General features: G+C 42.4%; 1 protein-coding gene across 2 annotated transcripts in view; it reads left to right on the top strand.

Moving 5' to 3' along the window:
* Positions 1–8,959, top strand: part of MYB (MYB proto-oncogene, transcription factor) — a 28,267-nt gene extending 19,308 nt beyond the window's left edge. For both annotated transcript variants that reach the window (XM_066179134.1, XM_066179133.1), the window contains one exon: positions 7,518–8,959. In XM_066179134.1, coding sequence (XP_066035231.1) covers positions 7,518–7,634 — 117 coding nt within the window. In that variant the 3' untranslated portion in view covers positions 7,635–8,959. The remainder of the gene's footprint in view (positions 1–7,517) is intronic.
* Positions 8,960–16,912: the final 7,953 nt, after the last annotated feature.

Raw genomic sequence — 16,912 nt, 5'->3', positions numbered from 1 at the left:
AGGATGTGAAGTCTGGCTCTGTTTCACACCAGAAACTGCTGCTGCTCTGTCCCCAATGCTTCCCCTCCTCCACCGCAGTGTAAATGGACTCATATGGCTAAGGCATAGCATGTCTAAAGGGGGCAAAGCCATGGAAAACGTTAGCCTTTGTGCTTGTTGTTGTTTTTACTGATTACATTTTGTACATGACCAGATTTTAGCACATTATTGTCCTCTGCTTTCTGCCCTTCCTGGTTTATGGTTTGGTATCTCGCCCTCATACGTGAACACATGCATGGACACAAACAAATACTGGACTAAATCCACTGATCCCGTGAAAGTAGACATTAAGCATGAGGGAACTCATGTGGGTGAAATTTAATTGTGTCTGCATATGTTGACATTGCTGCTGTTAATATTTTGGGCCTGATCCAACTGTTCTTACTTAGGCAAATTCTCATTGACTTCGGTCCAAGAAAGAATTACAGCAATCTCTGCACCTTGGGATCTGTGCATGGAGAGGGAAAAGAGAAACAAAGACAGCACTAAACTTAGGGCTTTTTTAATATGCTTGGTTCTTAAAATTCCATTTTCTTGCAAATTTGAACTTAGAAAAGACGGAGGCAGTATATTTACCAGCCCACAGTTTTCCATCGTTTTAATAATTTGCACTACATTTACACAAAGATATTTGGCTAGCAATAAACTGATCAAAATCCTTGATTACTTATTGTTTTGCTGTTAAATTCCAAAGAAGGCAAGAGTAGCAAACGTTCAAACACATCTCTAATGATATTTTTTACTGCATTTTGGGTACACGACTGATCATATGCCATTTAGTAAAGAGCAGCTGATGACCATATGAGATAGCACAACATGATTCACCATCACTTAGCAGGAGCAGCATGTTGCATCATTTGGCACGTGAAGTCAGGTAACACCACTGGAGTTTGGTGCTGTCAGTGTTGTTTAGAGAAAAGGGAGAAGAAGCCTCCGTAGACCCAAGAAGAGTTTGGGCTTTATCCTCATTCAGTCCCCTGTTAAGTCTCCCTAAGACACTGTAAAGGCAGTTTTGTGTAAGATCTTTCTGGTAAGTTGTGGAGGTTCAGCCAGCTCTTCTGTCCTATGTGGCAAATCTCATGGTTGTGCATTGCGTATTATCGGACTGCCAGGAACAGGAATGTCTCTCTCACCAAACCCACATGTTGCCTTGGGGTAGGCTTATTCTCCATTGCACGAATCCCAGACACTGGTACTTTGTATTCACGGGGTTAGTTAAAACCTGTATTTTTGCACCTTATATTTTTGTCACTTAGTTGCACGTCAGGGAGATTTTGATCTCACTAGGAACTTTTCTAAGGGTTAAGATTTTGGGATGAGGTACTCCAATACCAAGACAAACACATGATCTATACTGAGCATGTACTTCCATTTTGCCTTGTAAGAGGTTACATAAAAACCCCTCTGTTTCTGGCCCTTCCTATGTAAAAGTTAAGTTTTATTTCACATTATGTTCTGTAGCAGTACATAATACAAACTATCCTAACATAGACATTTTAACAGATAGAAAAGTAGGCTAAATCACAGACCTTCCACCTAACCCTGCAGGCTATCAAAAGACACCATGAAATGCAGCCTTTTAAGAAAATAGCACTGCTTTGATATCTTCTTCCCCCAGTAACAAAGGAAACAACACAAGGTAGAAACCCTGCAAGCTAAAGAGAATGTTCTTCAACCCCTAGCTCCTGTCACTTTCCATTTTTTAACCACAGACTGACACATTTCAGCTCGAATTTCCTGACTTTCAGCGGTTTATGTAGCTATTTTCTTCAAAGAGTTAAGTTAAAAGATTTTAAAACAGTTACTTGGTTAACCTTTTTTTCAAGTGTTTGAACCGTCATGAAGCTTAATTTTCTCGCTTAAAAAAGTGAAATGTTGTTTTATTTGCGGCTGGTTGTAAGACAAAATGGCCAGGAAGGCAGCATGGTCTCCTGCAACCGCAGGCTTTCTCTGTTTTTTCCTCCATGGCTTCTTTCTGGGGGAAGAAGGTCCTGCAATCTCATACTTTTCTTTGTTTAATCAAGGGAGAGGGGGAAGCACGCTGTGTTTGAGATTTGCACAGCAAGGGAAGGTAGCCCCACGGGTTTCCCTTGCCTGTGTTGCCCCTGCTCTCCCCAGTGACTGATGTGTACAGGAAGGAGATATGCTTGCCACAGCTGAGGGAACCAGGGAAGGTTCAAAATTAGAGGCCAGCCATTCCATGTTTTCCTCCCAGGTAGGCAGAATTTGGGTTGCAAACAGATTGGAAGTTACAGCTGCCCTGAGCTGGTGTTGGTCTCTCAGGAAGAAAAGTGACAGCTTAACCATTAGTCACAGTTGCAGCAACGTATTCTGATCTTTTGGGAGAAAAAAGGAAAAATTAATAATAATAAAAAATGATTTAAGGACAAAAGAATGTAGAGGGGTAGAATATCCTAGTATGAGTTGCAGGTGCTTAGCCCACTTCCATATCTCTTCCATTCATCTTACTTGGCAAGCGGGAGTTTTATCTGAGCAGGAACTTCAGGGTTAAGCTCTTAAAAGTGCCATCAAATAGCTCTTTCTAGCTCTGGTATCATGCTTATAACAAAAGCTGAAAAGTTGGACCGTCTTATTCTTTCACATTCAGCAAGCTGTACTTCAGAGCAACTCAGAAAGCCCCAGAGTTTAGGAGAAGTCTGTCCTGGGCACCAGAGGAAAGCTAGCAACAGAGATAGAAATAGTGGTCTGTCTTGTCAAATGAGATAGAAAATTAATTTATGGTCACTTTAGTTTTTAATTAGTCTTTACTGTCTGGTGTTGATAGGTTTCTGCCGGTTCTGCATCCTTACAGAATGGAAAGCCATGTTATTCATATGCTGTCTTATGCTACTCAGCTATATGTATTCTGCTAGGAAATTGTTTTATTTAGTGCACTGTTTTACTGTTTCAGGAGTGCTGCATTTCTGTTGCAAGCCTTCATTTCAGGGGCATATTCTGCAGACAATCTATACCATGTAATTTAAGGGAAAGCTGGCAAGAAATCCAGCTTTTTGCAACAGGGAAGCATGATAAGAGACTTTCTAATAGACTGAGCATTCAAAATATTTTAAAAACACTACCTTTTTAAAAACTATTTTTAAATACCAGCAAAGCTTGGCTAAATTAGTGGGTATGTTTGTAACACCACTAGCTTTGCTGGAGTTGCTGAAACTACCTGCCAGCAGAGCAGAGATGTAAAATCTGTCTTCTAACACAATTCTTTGCCCGAGGATTTCTACTAGACTTCCATCAGTTTGGAAACTCAGCACTGCAGGACTGCAGCAGTGTTTGGTTTTGGCACTGGCTTCTAACACAAAAGGTGTTGTAACACAGGAGCTTTCTTAAGCTATAGAGGCAGCACATGAAAAGGCAGTCTGGGCTACAAGAGCAGAAGGACTAGTTCAGTTAGAAAAGCACCTTTCCACATTGTTTTCTTCCCTTGCTCTGGTCTGTTTTCTCTAGATGGTCCAAGTTTTTATTTAAAGTGCTTTAACTGGATATCCCAGTTACAGCTTTGACAGTTTGTTTACAGTTCACATTTGCCTGAGGGCAGTCAAAGGCATATTGCAGGATAAATAAGGTAGTTTTGCAGCCAGGAGAAGGATGTACTGGTAGGATTATTGAGGTTAAAAAAAAAGAGAGAGAAGAAGAAAAGGGACAGGGGAATGGCATAGCTGGAATTGTACCATGTAATTAATCTGTAATTTAATCCTATGGGAACTTGTAGTATTATACTTTCTTCTCCTCCCCCACTCCCAAATTTAACTTAAAGAGAGAAACTGCTGTGTTTGGAAAAGAAAAATACAGTGGAAGTACTGGCTGAAAAGGTTTAAACTCTTTTAATTGACAGCAAAATTAAAACTAGTCTCCTACTCTGCGAGGCAATGAAAAAATTGTGTATGTGGAAAGAATTTACTGTGGAAATCCCTTTCACTCCCCACTGGCTAGGAATTTAGGTGCCAAAATGAACATCTCACTCTTACATGACTGAATTTAAGCTGGGTGGATCAATGAAAACATGTCCATCAATTTTGTTGGGGTTTGGGTCAGGCCTTCTGGTTTCTGGTTACAAAGATCTTCTTTCCATCCATTGATTTGCAGAGTTAGACCTTCAAGTGCTCAGAAGGATGCAATGAGCATTCTGCAACAGGAGTGTTCTGGCTGGGGTTCCTGTGCTGTTTTCCTGCATGCCCATAGCCTTCTGCCTGGGTCTCTTTTCATTTGATACATTTGTTGAGCACCGCTGCCTGTGGGGTACTGCCACTGTCCTGTAACAGAGCCCTGTCAGTACTTGCTGCCATGCTGGTGTGGAAGGAGGCATTGTGGCATCCCTTTTTTCCCTTTTTACCAAGACATCCCATAGCTGTGTGTGACCAGGCCTGGCAAGGCACTCTGCCTGGGTTGTAGGACCCAGCACTCCCTGCCGAGGAGGAAAGGAAAGCTGCTCATATCAGCGTGACTTTCACACGTGCCTCTGGCACGGCGCTGCGGGACTGGCAAGGCACAGGCATTGTGCTTTGTTTTGTGTTGGCTGCCGAGAGGCAGGGCTTCAGACAGAAAATGTTTATTAAAAATACCCACTCAAATGTTATCTTATCTGAGTTCCCCAAGGGTAGAATGGAAAACTGTGTTAGTAAATATGCTGCATCAGAAAACATACTACTTTGGGTCCAATTCCTCTTTCTTCACTGGAGCAGAGCTCTCACCATCATCACCGAGATGGAAAGTTAGCCTCTTTTTATAAGTTTGTCACAATAGGGAGGGGGGGGGGAAAGTGTAAATAGTGTAATTTTCTGGGAAAAATAATACATGGATGAAAACTTTTCTGTCCCTACAGCAAAGCTGAAGTTGTTTCAAGCAGGCTCAAGTGAGGGGTGGAGCTGGTCCTCCTGTGCTTGCTGTATCTGCTGCCCAGTGCTCCCTGGGGCAGCCAAGCCCAGTGGGAGGCCAGAGGGTTACTGCCTGCCTGAGCAGCTTCTGCCACATTGACATCAGGTTAAAGATGAAGACCAGGCTTTCTGTGGAATGAGTGACATGTAGCAGCCTGCTGAGATGTTGGTGATATCAGGATAGAGATTTTTTTTTCTAGTAAGCACATGGCTGTTAATACAAAGAGCTCAGTGTAGATACTAACAATTAAGCCTAATTTATGAAATAGGGACAATCCTTACCTGAAGTTACTTGTATTTTTCAGAAATTGACATACTGTGACAAATGGACTTTTCCTTACATATTTTCAGTTATTTAAGGGACTGCTGGTCTCTTATTTCTTGACTGTTACATTGAAGCTTTGGGGGATCACAGGGAAATACTGGTTAGATGCATATTTGTCTTTGGAAATTACAGATATTCGGGAGCTATCAGCTGCTTTTGAGGCGTACAGAGCAAATCCAACTTCTAAGTAAAACTGATGGCATTATACCAAGCATTGATTTGGTTCCTCATGCAAATACCTCTAAAATAGCAGGAGAACACAAGCACAGGTGCCTGAGTCCCACTGAGGAACAATAGGGACTTGTAGGTTCCCAGCTTGTGTAAGTGTCTTTGAAAAAGTTACCCTGGAAGTTGTTTAACCAAAACGTAAAAGGAGCTGTGGTGTGTTGCATGCCGGTCTGTGGCACACAGAAAGTGTGTCACACCTGCTTTCTGCCATGTGCCCTCAGCTGAGCCACAGCACAAGGTACACAGCTCTAGAAAAGAGGTGTATGGCATGTCTGCTCACTTCACAAATACAGCTTTCCCACAAAAACTGTAGAAACTTAATGATTTGGGGCCTGACCTGCTTCTCCTTCAGAAAGGGAACTCCTACTGAAGCTCAGCAGTTTTGCTTGCAAAATGGCATCCAGGAGAAGAGGCAACATTTGGAACTTCTCTACAGAGAAGAGAAAGCCATGTCTGGGGAAGCCCAGCAGAAGTTTGCAGAGGGCTAACACGCTTGCTTTAGTTATTCACTGGGTTTGTCCCTTTTAGACTGTAAGCCCTCCAAGGCAGGAAACTCAGTCCCTGTGTTTGTGCTGGTGCCCTGATTAGGGCATGTTATGTGAAATTATCTGTATTTCATAGTTGCCCAGCCTTTTACTATCTGTATGTCTTAGATAACACTGTTTACAGTCAGAAGGGCATTCTGTAAACATTTAGGCCAGAGAATAGTGTAAGGATCCTTTTGCAAAGTTAACAGCTAGAAGATGAAGTTAGCAACTAGAAGTTGGCAGAAAGAGCCTCGGGCACGCCAGGACAGTTCCGCTCTTAGCAGATGGTTTGCAGTCCACTCATCATGATTCACCCAGTGTCCTTGAGGTTGGGAAGGCTTTGGACATCTCTTTGAGCAATGTAATGGTTGCACTGCAAAGATGATCCTTTTTGAATGCAATGGAGAACAGAGAAAGGTTTCTCCTGACTTGTCTTAACTGGTGGATCCTGAGCATACACCTTTTCAATATTCAGCAGTACTGAAAAGGGATCCCTTTGTGGAAACACAAGCACAATTGTGTGCATTTTTGGAATGCAGAGTATTTCTACAGCTAACTACATGTTAATAGAAGTTTTATTCAGGTCTTAGGGAAAATTTCAGTGTGGAAAGGCAGATACACTGGGTAAGTGAGAGAGTTCAACAGAAAAAAATTAAAGTTTGTATCCTGGTAAATTCCAGGAGCTTTGAAATTTCATTGCTGTTTATAGCTCAAGGCAATGAGAAATGTCTCACATGTGTAGTGAGTAAATAAATACAGCACACACGGCCCTCTGTAGATAGGTTTATCTCATTTCAGCATTATACTAAATGGTGTCTGCAACCTCCATAAATACCACAGAAAGTGAAATGGCTTACATGATAATTAAAAAGCTGTTTCTGCTGAGAGTCAAGCCCCCCTTCCTTCTCCTTTGCCAGAGGAGCTGAGCTATTAGGCGGGTGCTGATCGCTGCACACAGGTGGAAGCAGCTTTGACTGCGGGAATCCTCGGCAACGGTGGTCAGGCTGGTGGTGTCAAGGATGTCAGGTTCCATTAGGGAACTCCAGGACAGAGAAGCTGCATTTTTAGAGTGGAGGTTCAGCAGGAATTTGTGCATGGTCACAACACTGAATATTTCAACTATGGGCTGTAGCCTGTCTGTGCTCTGTTGACCATAAAGTTCGCCTGCCAAGTATGTTCTGGTTTAGACCTTCCTAAAGGGTTAAAGGCAAGGCTATAGATATGGCCTTATAGAAAACACACTGTCTGAGAGAGAAGCAGGAAAGTTTGGATCTCTTGTGGTGTCCCCTCTGCAGGTCATCTGGTCTATCTGCTGCTGTGGTCACTAACTGAGAAGTCAGGGTAACATTTTTTTGCCTATTGTGTTGAGATTTCAATTTCTTGGGGGACAGGACAACGTCCCACTGCTTGTTCATGGAACAATTAACTATGAGCAGGCTCAGCATTGGCTGGGACTATGGATAAATCACACAGCATGCAAACTAAACCTCTTTCTCTCTCCTAATTTAGCATCTGAACAACACCTGGGAGTCAGTGTCCTGCGGGAAGATCGAGGATCAGATGGCTCTGCCAGATCAAGCACGCAAATACATGGCCACCTTCCCCACCCGGACTCTGGTGATGTGAAAGGGTCGACACACAGAGAAGCATTATGGTTTTGAGAACACTTCATCTCCTCTGGGAAATTCCTGTTCCTCTGCATGAGAACTTTTCATGAATGGGAGAAGAGCCTATCTTTGTTGTGGTACAACAGTTGGGAGCAGCACAAAGTGCATTTAGTCACTCAGCATATATATTCTTGTTGGATTTCATCCAACTTAAGAGTTTGTGTTTTTTTAATGATACTTGCCTAAATTATTAGGTATTGAGTTTGAATCAGTAATTAATGATCTTAAGTGCAGTCTTATAATAAAGATAATTTTTCTTGTACTTTTTGAGATCATGCAGACTTAATACACCAGTATTGTTATTTCAGTGATGTGCTAGCCAGGGGTGGGGTTTAGTTTGTTTCTTTTTTTTATTATTATTTTGTTTTTTAATAATAAAAGAGCAGGTACTCAAACAGATATATTTTAAATCACTGAACAAAATGAATTGGTGTAAAATACTGAAGTGAAAAGCATTACTACAAACGCTTGTCTGTGCAAAAGGGGAAAGCTGATCAAGATCGTGAATGCTCAAACATCCATGCCTCTTGAAATACTCCTTTCTGTTTTGGTTCTAGGCCATTATACATTGTGTGTTGGAGGGGTGGGTAATTAGCTTGCTTTAAAAATTATTACTGTATGAAACATAGATTTATGAGAAAAATTATATTTTTATTCAGTAATTTAATTTTGTAAATGCCAAATGAATACTGTGTTTTGCTGCTACAGACCTTAGCATGTAGACATGCTGCTAGTGTAAAAGGAGCAGTAGAGCTTTATATGGAAAAAAAACAAATGTTGATGTTAGCTAATTGACTATGCACTAGCATTTCAGACCTTTTTGTTTTAATTTTTTTTTACATCATTTATATTTTTTCCCCTTTTTTTTATAAGCAATATTTTTGAACACTGTTCTTGGGAGATTTTTATTTGTGTGGATGTGTTTTTTTGTTTCTCATTGGTTTGTAACAGCATGCATTGCACCTTCATACGTTTGGGAGAACACTGTCTTGTTCATGTTGTCTCTTTTGTTCCATGTCTAGCTAGTTGTTCCCTAACTTGGGTCTTGTGTACTGAATCAAATTCTTAGAAATACATGGTTCTTTGTACTGCCATACAATGATCTTTATTGATATGGCAAAACACTGATTTTATTTTATTTTTTTATTTTTGTGTGTTTTTATAACAGCCTCTGACTTTGCTGCCTTAATAGCATTTGGTGCAGCTTTATCTGCACTTAATTTTTTATACAACAATGTACTGCCTTGTAGATAAATAAAGTGTGTTCTTTTTTACTTAAACCTGCATGGCCTCCTAATCTTGTTTGTCTTCAGTTTTTTGGCGGTGGTGTTAAAGGCAATAATCAAGCCAAGAAGGTTTTTCCCGGAACACTTAGATAAGCAAGGAATAGAGTTTTGCACACCATAGCCTCAAAATCCTTGGTTCTCATTGATTGTTAAGGAAGTAGAAGGAACACAGCACAAAACAGTGAGTACTGAGCATGTTGTGGTCTCAGGGCACATCTCTATTGACACCAAAGTCCAGGTCAGCTTCAGTCAGCAGGAGACTCGCTGCACCTTTTGTGCAAAACTGCCCTTATCACACAACGCTGGCTAATTTATTTTTTCATCTAAGGACAATCAGGTCAGGAACTAACTGAACAAGAGAAAAATATTCTGGAGTTCTTATGACTGTAGAACAGGCCTTTTTCATGCTTGTCTTAAGAAAACAAAGGTGAGAATCTACTTTGAAACCCTGGTGCATTGTGCTTCACAGCAAATAATTGGACAGACCTGCGAGAGCCTCACACAGCTGACGTGCTGAGGGACTTTCAGCCCTAGGAAGGTTAGAGATAAAAGCAATTCCTGACAAAACAAACAAACAAATAAAAGGCATCCTATCAGAAAAAAAAAAAAAGGCATCTTATTGAGTAGCTTGAAAATAAATTGCTGAAATGTAAGTTGATGCAAATGCTTCAAAGTCATACTGATATTTATGACAGCAGACTTGAGCTCCATGGTGAAAGAGCAGCCATGTATGTGCTGAGCCTCAAAGGTGCCTTCCAGTCCTTTTTGCTTCTTACCCAGCACCTGCCTGGTCCTCCCAGGCTGAAGCCACATGCTGTCCCTCAAACCATGCACTGCACAGTACAGGAGGAACAACAAGGCCTTTTTTACCCTCTGCACAGTTGCCTGCTCGTGTGCTTTTGGCTTTCAGTGTGAGAAGGGACGAGTGCTTGCAGTAGCCCCCTCCAAGTTGTTTGGTGTGCTTCACATCCACCCCTCCTGGGCGGTTTGGGCTCTCCGCCCAGTGCTGGGGGCCAGGGAGAGCCAGCCCCGAGGCAGCTTCTCAGTGGTTACCACAGGCAGGACCCCGGGGATTGCGGAGAAGGGGAAGTCTGCAGGATCCCCTGCCTGTGCCAGGGCTGCCAGGCTCAGCCCGTGAAAATGCTTGTGCAAGATGTGAGAGCCCTGCAGGGCTCGGTGGTGTGCAACCTGGGGAGAGGGAAAGGCCTGCCTTGAGGCATGCCACACAGCTTAGGCAATGCACTACAGCTTTTAAAGAAAGAAAAGGAAAAAGGAATGCCAAGTTTTCAACGGGACTTCAAGGCAAAACTCCTGCCTTGTGTGGCTCCAGTGGTTACTGTGCAGATCCTGGCTGAGTTTAAAGAGACCATTATCCCAGTGCTGGGAACTATGGAAGCTCAGCCTGCAGGTGCCCAGAAAAAGGAGTGGGCATTTTTTCCCCTGCACCCTCAGTTGCTTTAAAATCCATTTTAAACACTTATAACTACTACAATAATTGTCTTCTTGATGGTCATACTTAGAGCTAATACAGAGGAAGATGTTTCTTTTCCCCGTTTCTCATTTCACTGAAAATGCAAAACGCTCCGTAGGTTCAGGCCGGTTTGTGTGTGTTTCTGCATATGTGTGGTGCCCAGCACGGGTGAAGGAAGAGGCTTTCTTTGGATGCTAGACCCAGGAAGCTGATTATTTTCCTTCCACCAATAGTGGCTACATTTCCTTTGCAGCAAAGTGCCACCTCCCACACGCCTTTCTCACACAAAATATCCCTGTGTGACTCTGCTCTACTCTGTCTGAAGTACACATTTCTGTCTGTCTTTCTTCTGTGTGAAATACACATCTTTCAGAGGCCCAAGAGGAGTCCCACCTCTCCGGCAAATTCCATCTTGAGCCAGTCAGGCTAGAGCTGTCCTGAGACAGGTCCATGTAAATGGTCTTGGTGGCAGCTACCTGATCTAGCAGTGGCCCTTTACACAGGTGGATGGCCATCCTGGACCCATTTAAACCTAGAGTAACCTACCAGAATGAAAGGAAAGCAGGTTCAGTCAAGTTCTTATTTAATGGAGAGTAGATATTTGGCTCAAATTCCTATTAACCTTTTATCTTCTGTAATTATGACTTAATAATGTTGTCAGTGGGAATTCTTTTGATTTCTGAAAAGAATTTAAATTATCGTTTCAGCATGTGCCACTAAGTAAAAATGAAGAGGCAAAGGAACCAGGGCAAAAAATAAAGTACCAGAGTGTGAGGTGTTTCCCTGCTGATTCCCTGTCATTCTTCAGCCTTCTATGCAAGGAATCCTGGGGGTTCAAATCCCACAGGTCTGACCCATGTGACAGCTATAAACCTAAACTGAAAAAGGCCCAGAAATTGAATTGGTTTGGGAAAAAATAGAGCTTGAATGAAAGAGCCAGACTTTGTAGTTAGGAGCCAAAATAAATCCACTGAAGGTAAAGCAGAGAGCAAGCACACTATTGAATATTCTGTAGCATAAAGTGATCCTTCAAAAGAGCCAGGTTTTTTTCTCTGTATTCACAATCTTGGTTCTGATCCATGCCAGCGAAGTCAATGGCAATCAGCCCTCCCTCAAGCCCACACAGGCAGGCACATAGGCAAAGGATGTTTCTGTAACATTGTGACGGGAACATCATAACCATAACCTCCTCTTACTCCTGCCACATATAATTGTATTTGTACCGCATTCCTGATCTGAGACAGGTGTGATGGCAAAGCACAGAACAAAAGACTTGTTCCTAGAAACCTATTTAAAATATGTCGGGGTTTGGGGTTTACTCTTGGTTGTTGATTTGTTCTGCGTTTAAGAAGCATGTTAAAAATATTTCAATTTGGGAAAGAATGGTTTTGAGGCACTGATCTGCATTTTGCCTGTGTCCTTGTTTCCTAGCACGGCTGGAGTCAGTCATGAGAGCAGACGTTGCTCAGGAGCAATGGTGGAGTTCTGCCTGGGTGGCCAAGGTAACGCACTGGTCACATCTTTCAATCTCCAGTTTAATGTCTTAATTCAAAAGGAAGTCATGTTTCCTGACCAAATGCACTTGTTCCCTTTGTTTGCCTCTTTTCTTTGAACTTGACTTTGATGTCTCAGCAGTTTTCACTGAAGACCCTGCTACCAGCATAAACTTGTTTGTGACTTTTTTGCTCTCAGTGACTGATGGAGGTGAGATAATGAAGATAGACCAGGGAGGTCCAAATTCTGCCCTCAGCTGTGTTTGCAAGCTGGCAGTGGTTAAACAGCTCATTGTTAAGGGCTGCAAAATATATTCCTCTGCTATTATTTTTCCATAAATTATTGGTGACCAGGTTGTTGGGTTTGTTTTTGTTTTTTTACAATCCCTCTTGATACACAACATTTCTAGAAGGCGTTTTTCCAACCCATTTGAGTACCAGAATGATTTCTGACTTTTTAATTGTTTTGTAAAACAGCCTCCACTTCTCAGACTGCACAGATGCACATTTACAGCCTAGCTCGATTCACAGGAAAGGAAATTTCATTTCATGGGGAAAACAACTTTTACCCCTTGATTCAATCGCTACCCATCAGCACAGCTCCAAAACGTGCTCGGTGCACACATCTGTCAGAGAAGCGTAGAGGACGAAGAAGAAAGTTTCAGGAAGCTCTCCCCAGACAGGTTTCTACACTAACCATAGAGACCACCTCTGCATCTCCCAGTTCCTGCCAGCCCAGCTGCAAGCCTGCCGTGGCCCTCCCAATACAGTCAGCCCCCAGAGAGCCTTGAAAGGGTGCCTGCAGGTGTGCTTTCCTGCCTGCTGCCTCTCTCATGTTTCATTAACTCTCTCATCAGTGTACATCAGCACAGGAGTTATCTGAAGGTGCAGGGAGGATCTCACTATTTCAGTGATGGGTTTTTGCTATCTGTGTTCCTACCAGCTTAAGGCAGAGACCTCTGAGGTGCTGGCTCAGCCTTCCTGTACAGATAAAGGTGCTGGTAGCCTGTGCTGCTGGCTAGGAAATGGAAATCTGCAAGAGATTAGAGCTCCTACCTGCTCAGCCAAGCCTTCTTGCACCAAAGAAACTAAGAAACAGGTGTGGTTTGCTGTAGTCAAACGCCTAAAATACCTTTCAGTGAAATAATAAAGAGATAATACTTTGCTTTCCTTTTCTGCTCTGCTCTGCTCTTACTGGCCATCCTGTTGCACCCCTACCCACTACATCTCTGTTTCACCAAGGCACACACTCCTGGATGAGGTTCAGGCCCAAACACTGCTGCAAAAGGATTGATAAAAGTTTCTGGGCTCCATAACAGCAATGAACCCAAGCCCATACTAGGCCAGGACTAAAGACATGGATCATTTCCCTGCCCATGGCTGATGTGCTCCTGCCAATCCCACTCAGCAGAAGTCCCACACGCACGCAATGGTTCTCTCAGTATCCCCAGCTTCAGGATCATCTTCTCTGAAAAGCAACCTCTGATTGTAACTCGAGTAACATCCTCCAGTCAGAGAGGTACACAAAAGCCTTTCACTGGAGGTGATATGCTCCTGGCTGGAAGGCCCACCAGGAATAGCAGCTTCCCACCTGCCCAGGAAGGGGGCGAGTTCTCCTGCTGCCACGTGAAGGTCCCACAGTGCCAGTCCAGGAGCAGCAACACACAGGCTCCCCTCCTGAACTATCATCAACACAGAAACACTCTTATTTTTCTTTAATCAAAGAGGTTGCGGTAATCCTTTTCTTGTCAACCTCTGATTTGTGGCCATATCCTTTAACAGAAACCCCATAACAAATACAAATACAGTTTGTATGGTCATAAGCTACAGAACTGATGTGATAGTCACTCCTCTATCACTGCCCTGAAACCCAGAGCTTTCTGGTACCAACCTTCATTGCAGCCAGCTGCAGTAGCTACTCTTCAGATCTCAAAGCCAGACCCAGCGTGGTCAGGGAGGACTGAACCCAACACACACCTGCACCACGATTTCGCCTCAGAAATCACAAAGCAACAGGCATGATGATTAAAATAAGATGCTGGATTCTTCCAGCAGTAGACCCTCCTTTTTGTCACTACCAAGTTTTGCTGTGCTGTCTGTCCGACATCCAAAAAACACTTATTACCATCCTCTCTGGAAGTTGATCAATGAAGCAACTTGGTTTTTATGTGACAAATTGAGCAGTGTGAATGTGGAAATTTATTTGATACCTTTGTTTGCCTTCCTGTTAGTGATACAAGCTTTTATTCTTTCCTCTTTAACATCCATAACTAACTTTTTCCAAAGGATTCCAATAACAGAAATCCACTTTTGTCTAGAGCACAGGAACTTTTCCAGAGGGCTTAATGTCCCAAAGGCAGCCCTGTACTCTCTGGAAGACCATGCTGAGGGTGCTTCAGGTTCACCTGCTTTTGCTCCACCAAAGCAGGTTTCCACACCCTAATCCAACCTTGCCAGTAAAACCAGGCTCTGTGAAAGAAGGAGAGCCCAACTGCTACATTTATAGGTTTGGACTGACCAGATTTCTCTTGGCTGAACACACAGGATGGCCAAAGACACCCTAGTTCTGCAGCAATGTTCAAGTGTTAAAGTGATGAGGATGTTTTGAGAAGTTGCATGTAGAATAACACAACCAAGCAACCAAGTGTGCTGCCCTTGCAGTTTCCAAGCCCTTGAATCTGCTGAGGAAGTTTATGTTCATATGGCAGCTGCTGCAAGTCAGCAAAGGACATCCCTGGGAGGTGATGATTTTCCCTTACCTTTTCTCATATTAAGTAAGTGCATGCAAATCTTTCTCTCTCTCTGTCTATCTCTCTATTATATATATATATATATAGGGTATTTTGTTAGAAATAAAGGAAGGATATTTTACTGAGCAGGCCCCAATCCCAACCAGCAGTCTGAATCTATTATAGGCTGTGTATCATGTGCCTGCTTTATGGAGTCTGTTGTCTACCAGAACAAAAGCTCGCAAAGGACAGAACTCAGACAAACACCAGACTCCACACCCAGAAAAAGAGAAAACCATCCAAACAAGAGATTGCTGTGAGAACATCTTCTGTGATGAGAACTGAAACTGCAAGTCACTGGTTTTCATTGAAAGCAATGCAACCAAGAGTCTGAAATCAGTCATGTCCCCCAACTGATGAGTCGTCTGAAATCCGCCGCCTTCCAGATCACACAGATCCTGAGATTTCTCAGCTTCCTCATTTGTGATCACAGATTTCTGTAGAAGAGTATTTTATGATTAAAATCATATTAATAGTAATAATAATAATCATAAAGACACCACGGAAAAAATCATACGCAGAAATTGTCTGACATGTTTGGGGTTGTTTTCCCCCGAAGAATAATGTGTTAATTTTTCAATTTATGCTGCAAATGATTTAACACAAAACCTTTATCTTAGAAGTTAGGTTGTCAGAGGTTGGTTCAGATACGTTGGGGTTTAGAGTGGACTGGACTGGATTTCACAACCCTATTTTAACCTAATTCTTCCATGCCTGCTGCAAGAGTTTCCAGCCAAGTCAATGGGAGTAATCATGTGAATAACACACGCAGGTTTCAGCCTGAAAATCTCTACCACCCTCATTTGTGGGTCAAGGTTGGTCTGCTTGGGGAAAAGCACAATGCAGTGCCAACAGTGAATGGCCTTTACATGGTCCATTTCCAAGAGATACAATGATACCACCAAACCACCAGGACTGTATGCACATAATGAAAAGTGACAATGCACTCATTTGTGAAGGATATAAGACAGCCATGGTAGTTAGGGCAACATTTGCATAATCACATTAACTTTAAGGACCTCCTTTAAAATTGACCTAACAATGGCTGTCATTGTTTAAAGCCACAGCTGTCCATGCTGATCGGACAACATGCTTGGTCAACTTGTGTCGCAGCCATCTTCTTCAGGAGGACTTAGAAAGTTTGACTGAAAAAATCACAAGCTCCAGGACATCCTGTGAATGTCTAGCCTCCCACTGTGGTTTGAGTTTCAGACAATCCACAGCTTTCAGGGCTGCACAACTGCTGCATTCTCATTGGGACTGGTGTAATCTATGACACAGCTTTATTTTTCAGAATTGTTCACCAAGGTTGTGTGAAAAAAGACACACCGATTACTTATTGGCTGCTAAAAATATTGCAAAACATGAGTAGTCTGAGCCCTGATTACTTTAGGCTTGAGCAAGTTACTGCTAAAGATTTTTTAAAAATCAGGACTTGTACTCCAGACATGACACTTCAGTCAGATATTTCTTCTACACACAGGGAAGGCTGAACCATTTGCATCTTCATATGCCTTGCACAATCATCCCTCACCACAAAATTGCTGATATTCAGCCAAAAATGTACCTGGTGAATGTTCTTCAGCAGAAAAAGATTTACATGCATTATCACCACATTTCAGGGTAGTTGGTCATATACATGGTTCTGATGAAAACCCAAACTCTTGTTAGCTAAGATTATTTCTGCTCTTATTTTAGAGAGGCAGCCCTGTCCACTTTGAAAAACATGTTTATTTTTAACTATTTTCAGGATTCTCAGACAATGGAGGTGGTACTGGACTAGCTGGAGGGAACTCAGAGTTTCAGTTACAGTGTGTCTTCTTTGAATAGCACTAACCACAGGTAGGAGAATGACTAGAGCACACACTCTAGAACGGAACACAAATAAAGAGAAATGTCGAAGGAAAAAAAAAGTTGTAGCAAAAACAGTTCAGCTCTTTCTGAGAACAAGGTTGAGGAAAACTCGTTTTTCCTTGCCTGGTAGGCCTAGTTAGCATAGCATGAGTCTGTGAACTTTAACTGACTTTTTGTTTTGCATTGCATATACTGTGATTAAAAACCCATTTAGGCTCCCCACTGTCATTTGGTTTCAAACCATATTAACCAATTTAAATATTCTTATATTGGTTTCAATTAAGAAAAACTCCTGCCTTTCTGCTGTGGATCAGGAACTCAAAATTTTAGGCAGGAGTGTAATT

Source organism: Chamaea fasciata, unplaced genomic scaffold (assembly GCF_029207755.1).
Source record: "Chamaea fasciata isolate MVZ Bird 193981 ecotype frontalis unplaced genomic scaffold, bChaFas1.0.hap1 SCAF_3, whole genome shotgun sequence".
In the NCBI taxonomy this organism is placed as follows: domain Eukaryota; kingdom Metazoa; phylum Chordata; class Aves; order Passeriformes; family Sylviidae; genus Chamaea; species Chamaea fasciata.
This window is presented reverse-complemented; position numbering and strand designations above follow the sequence as displayed.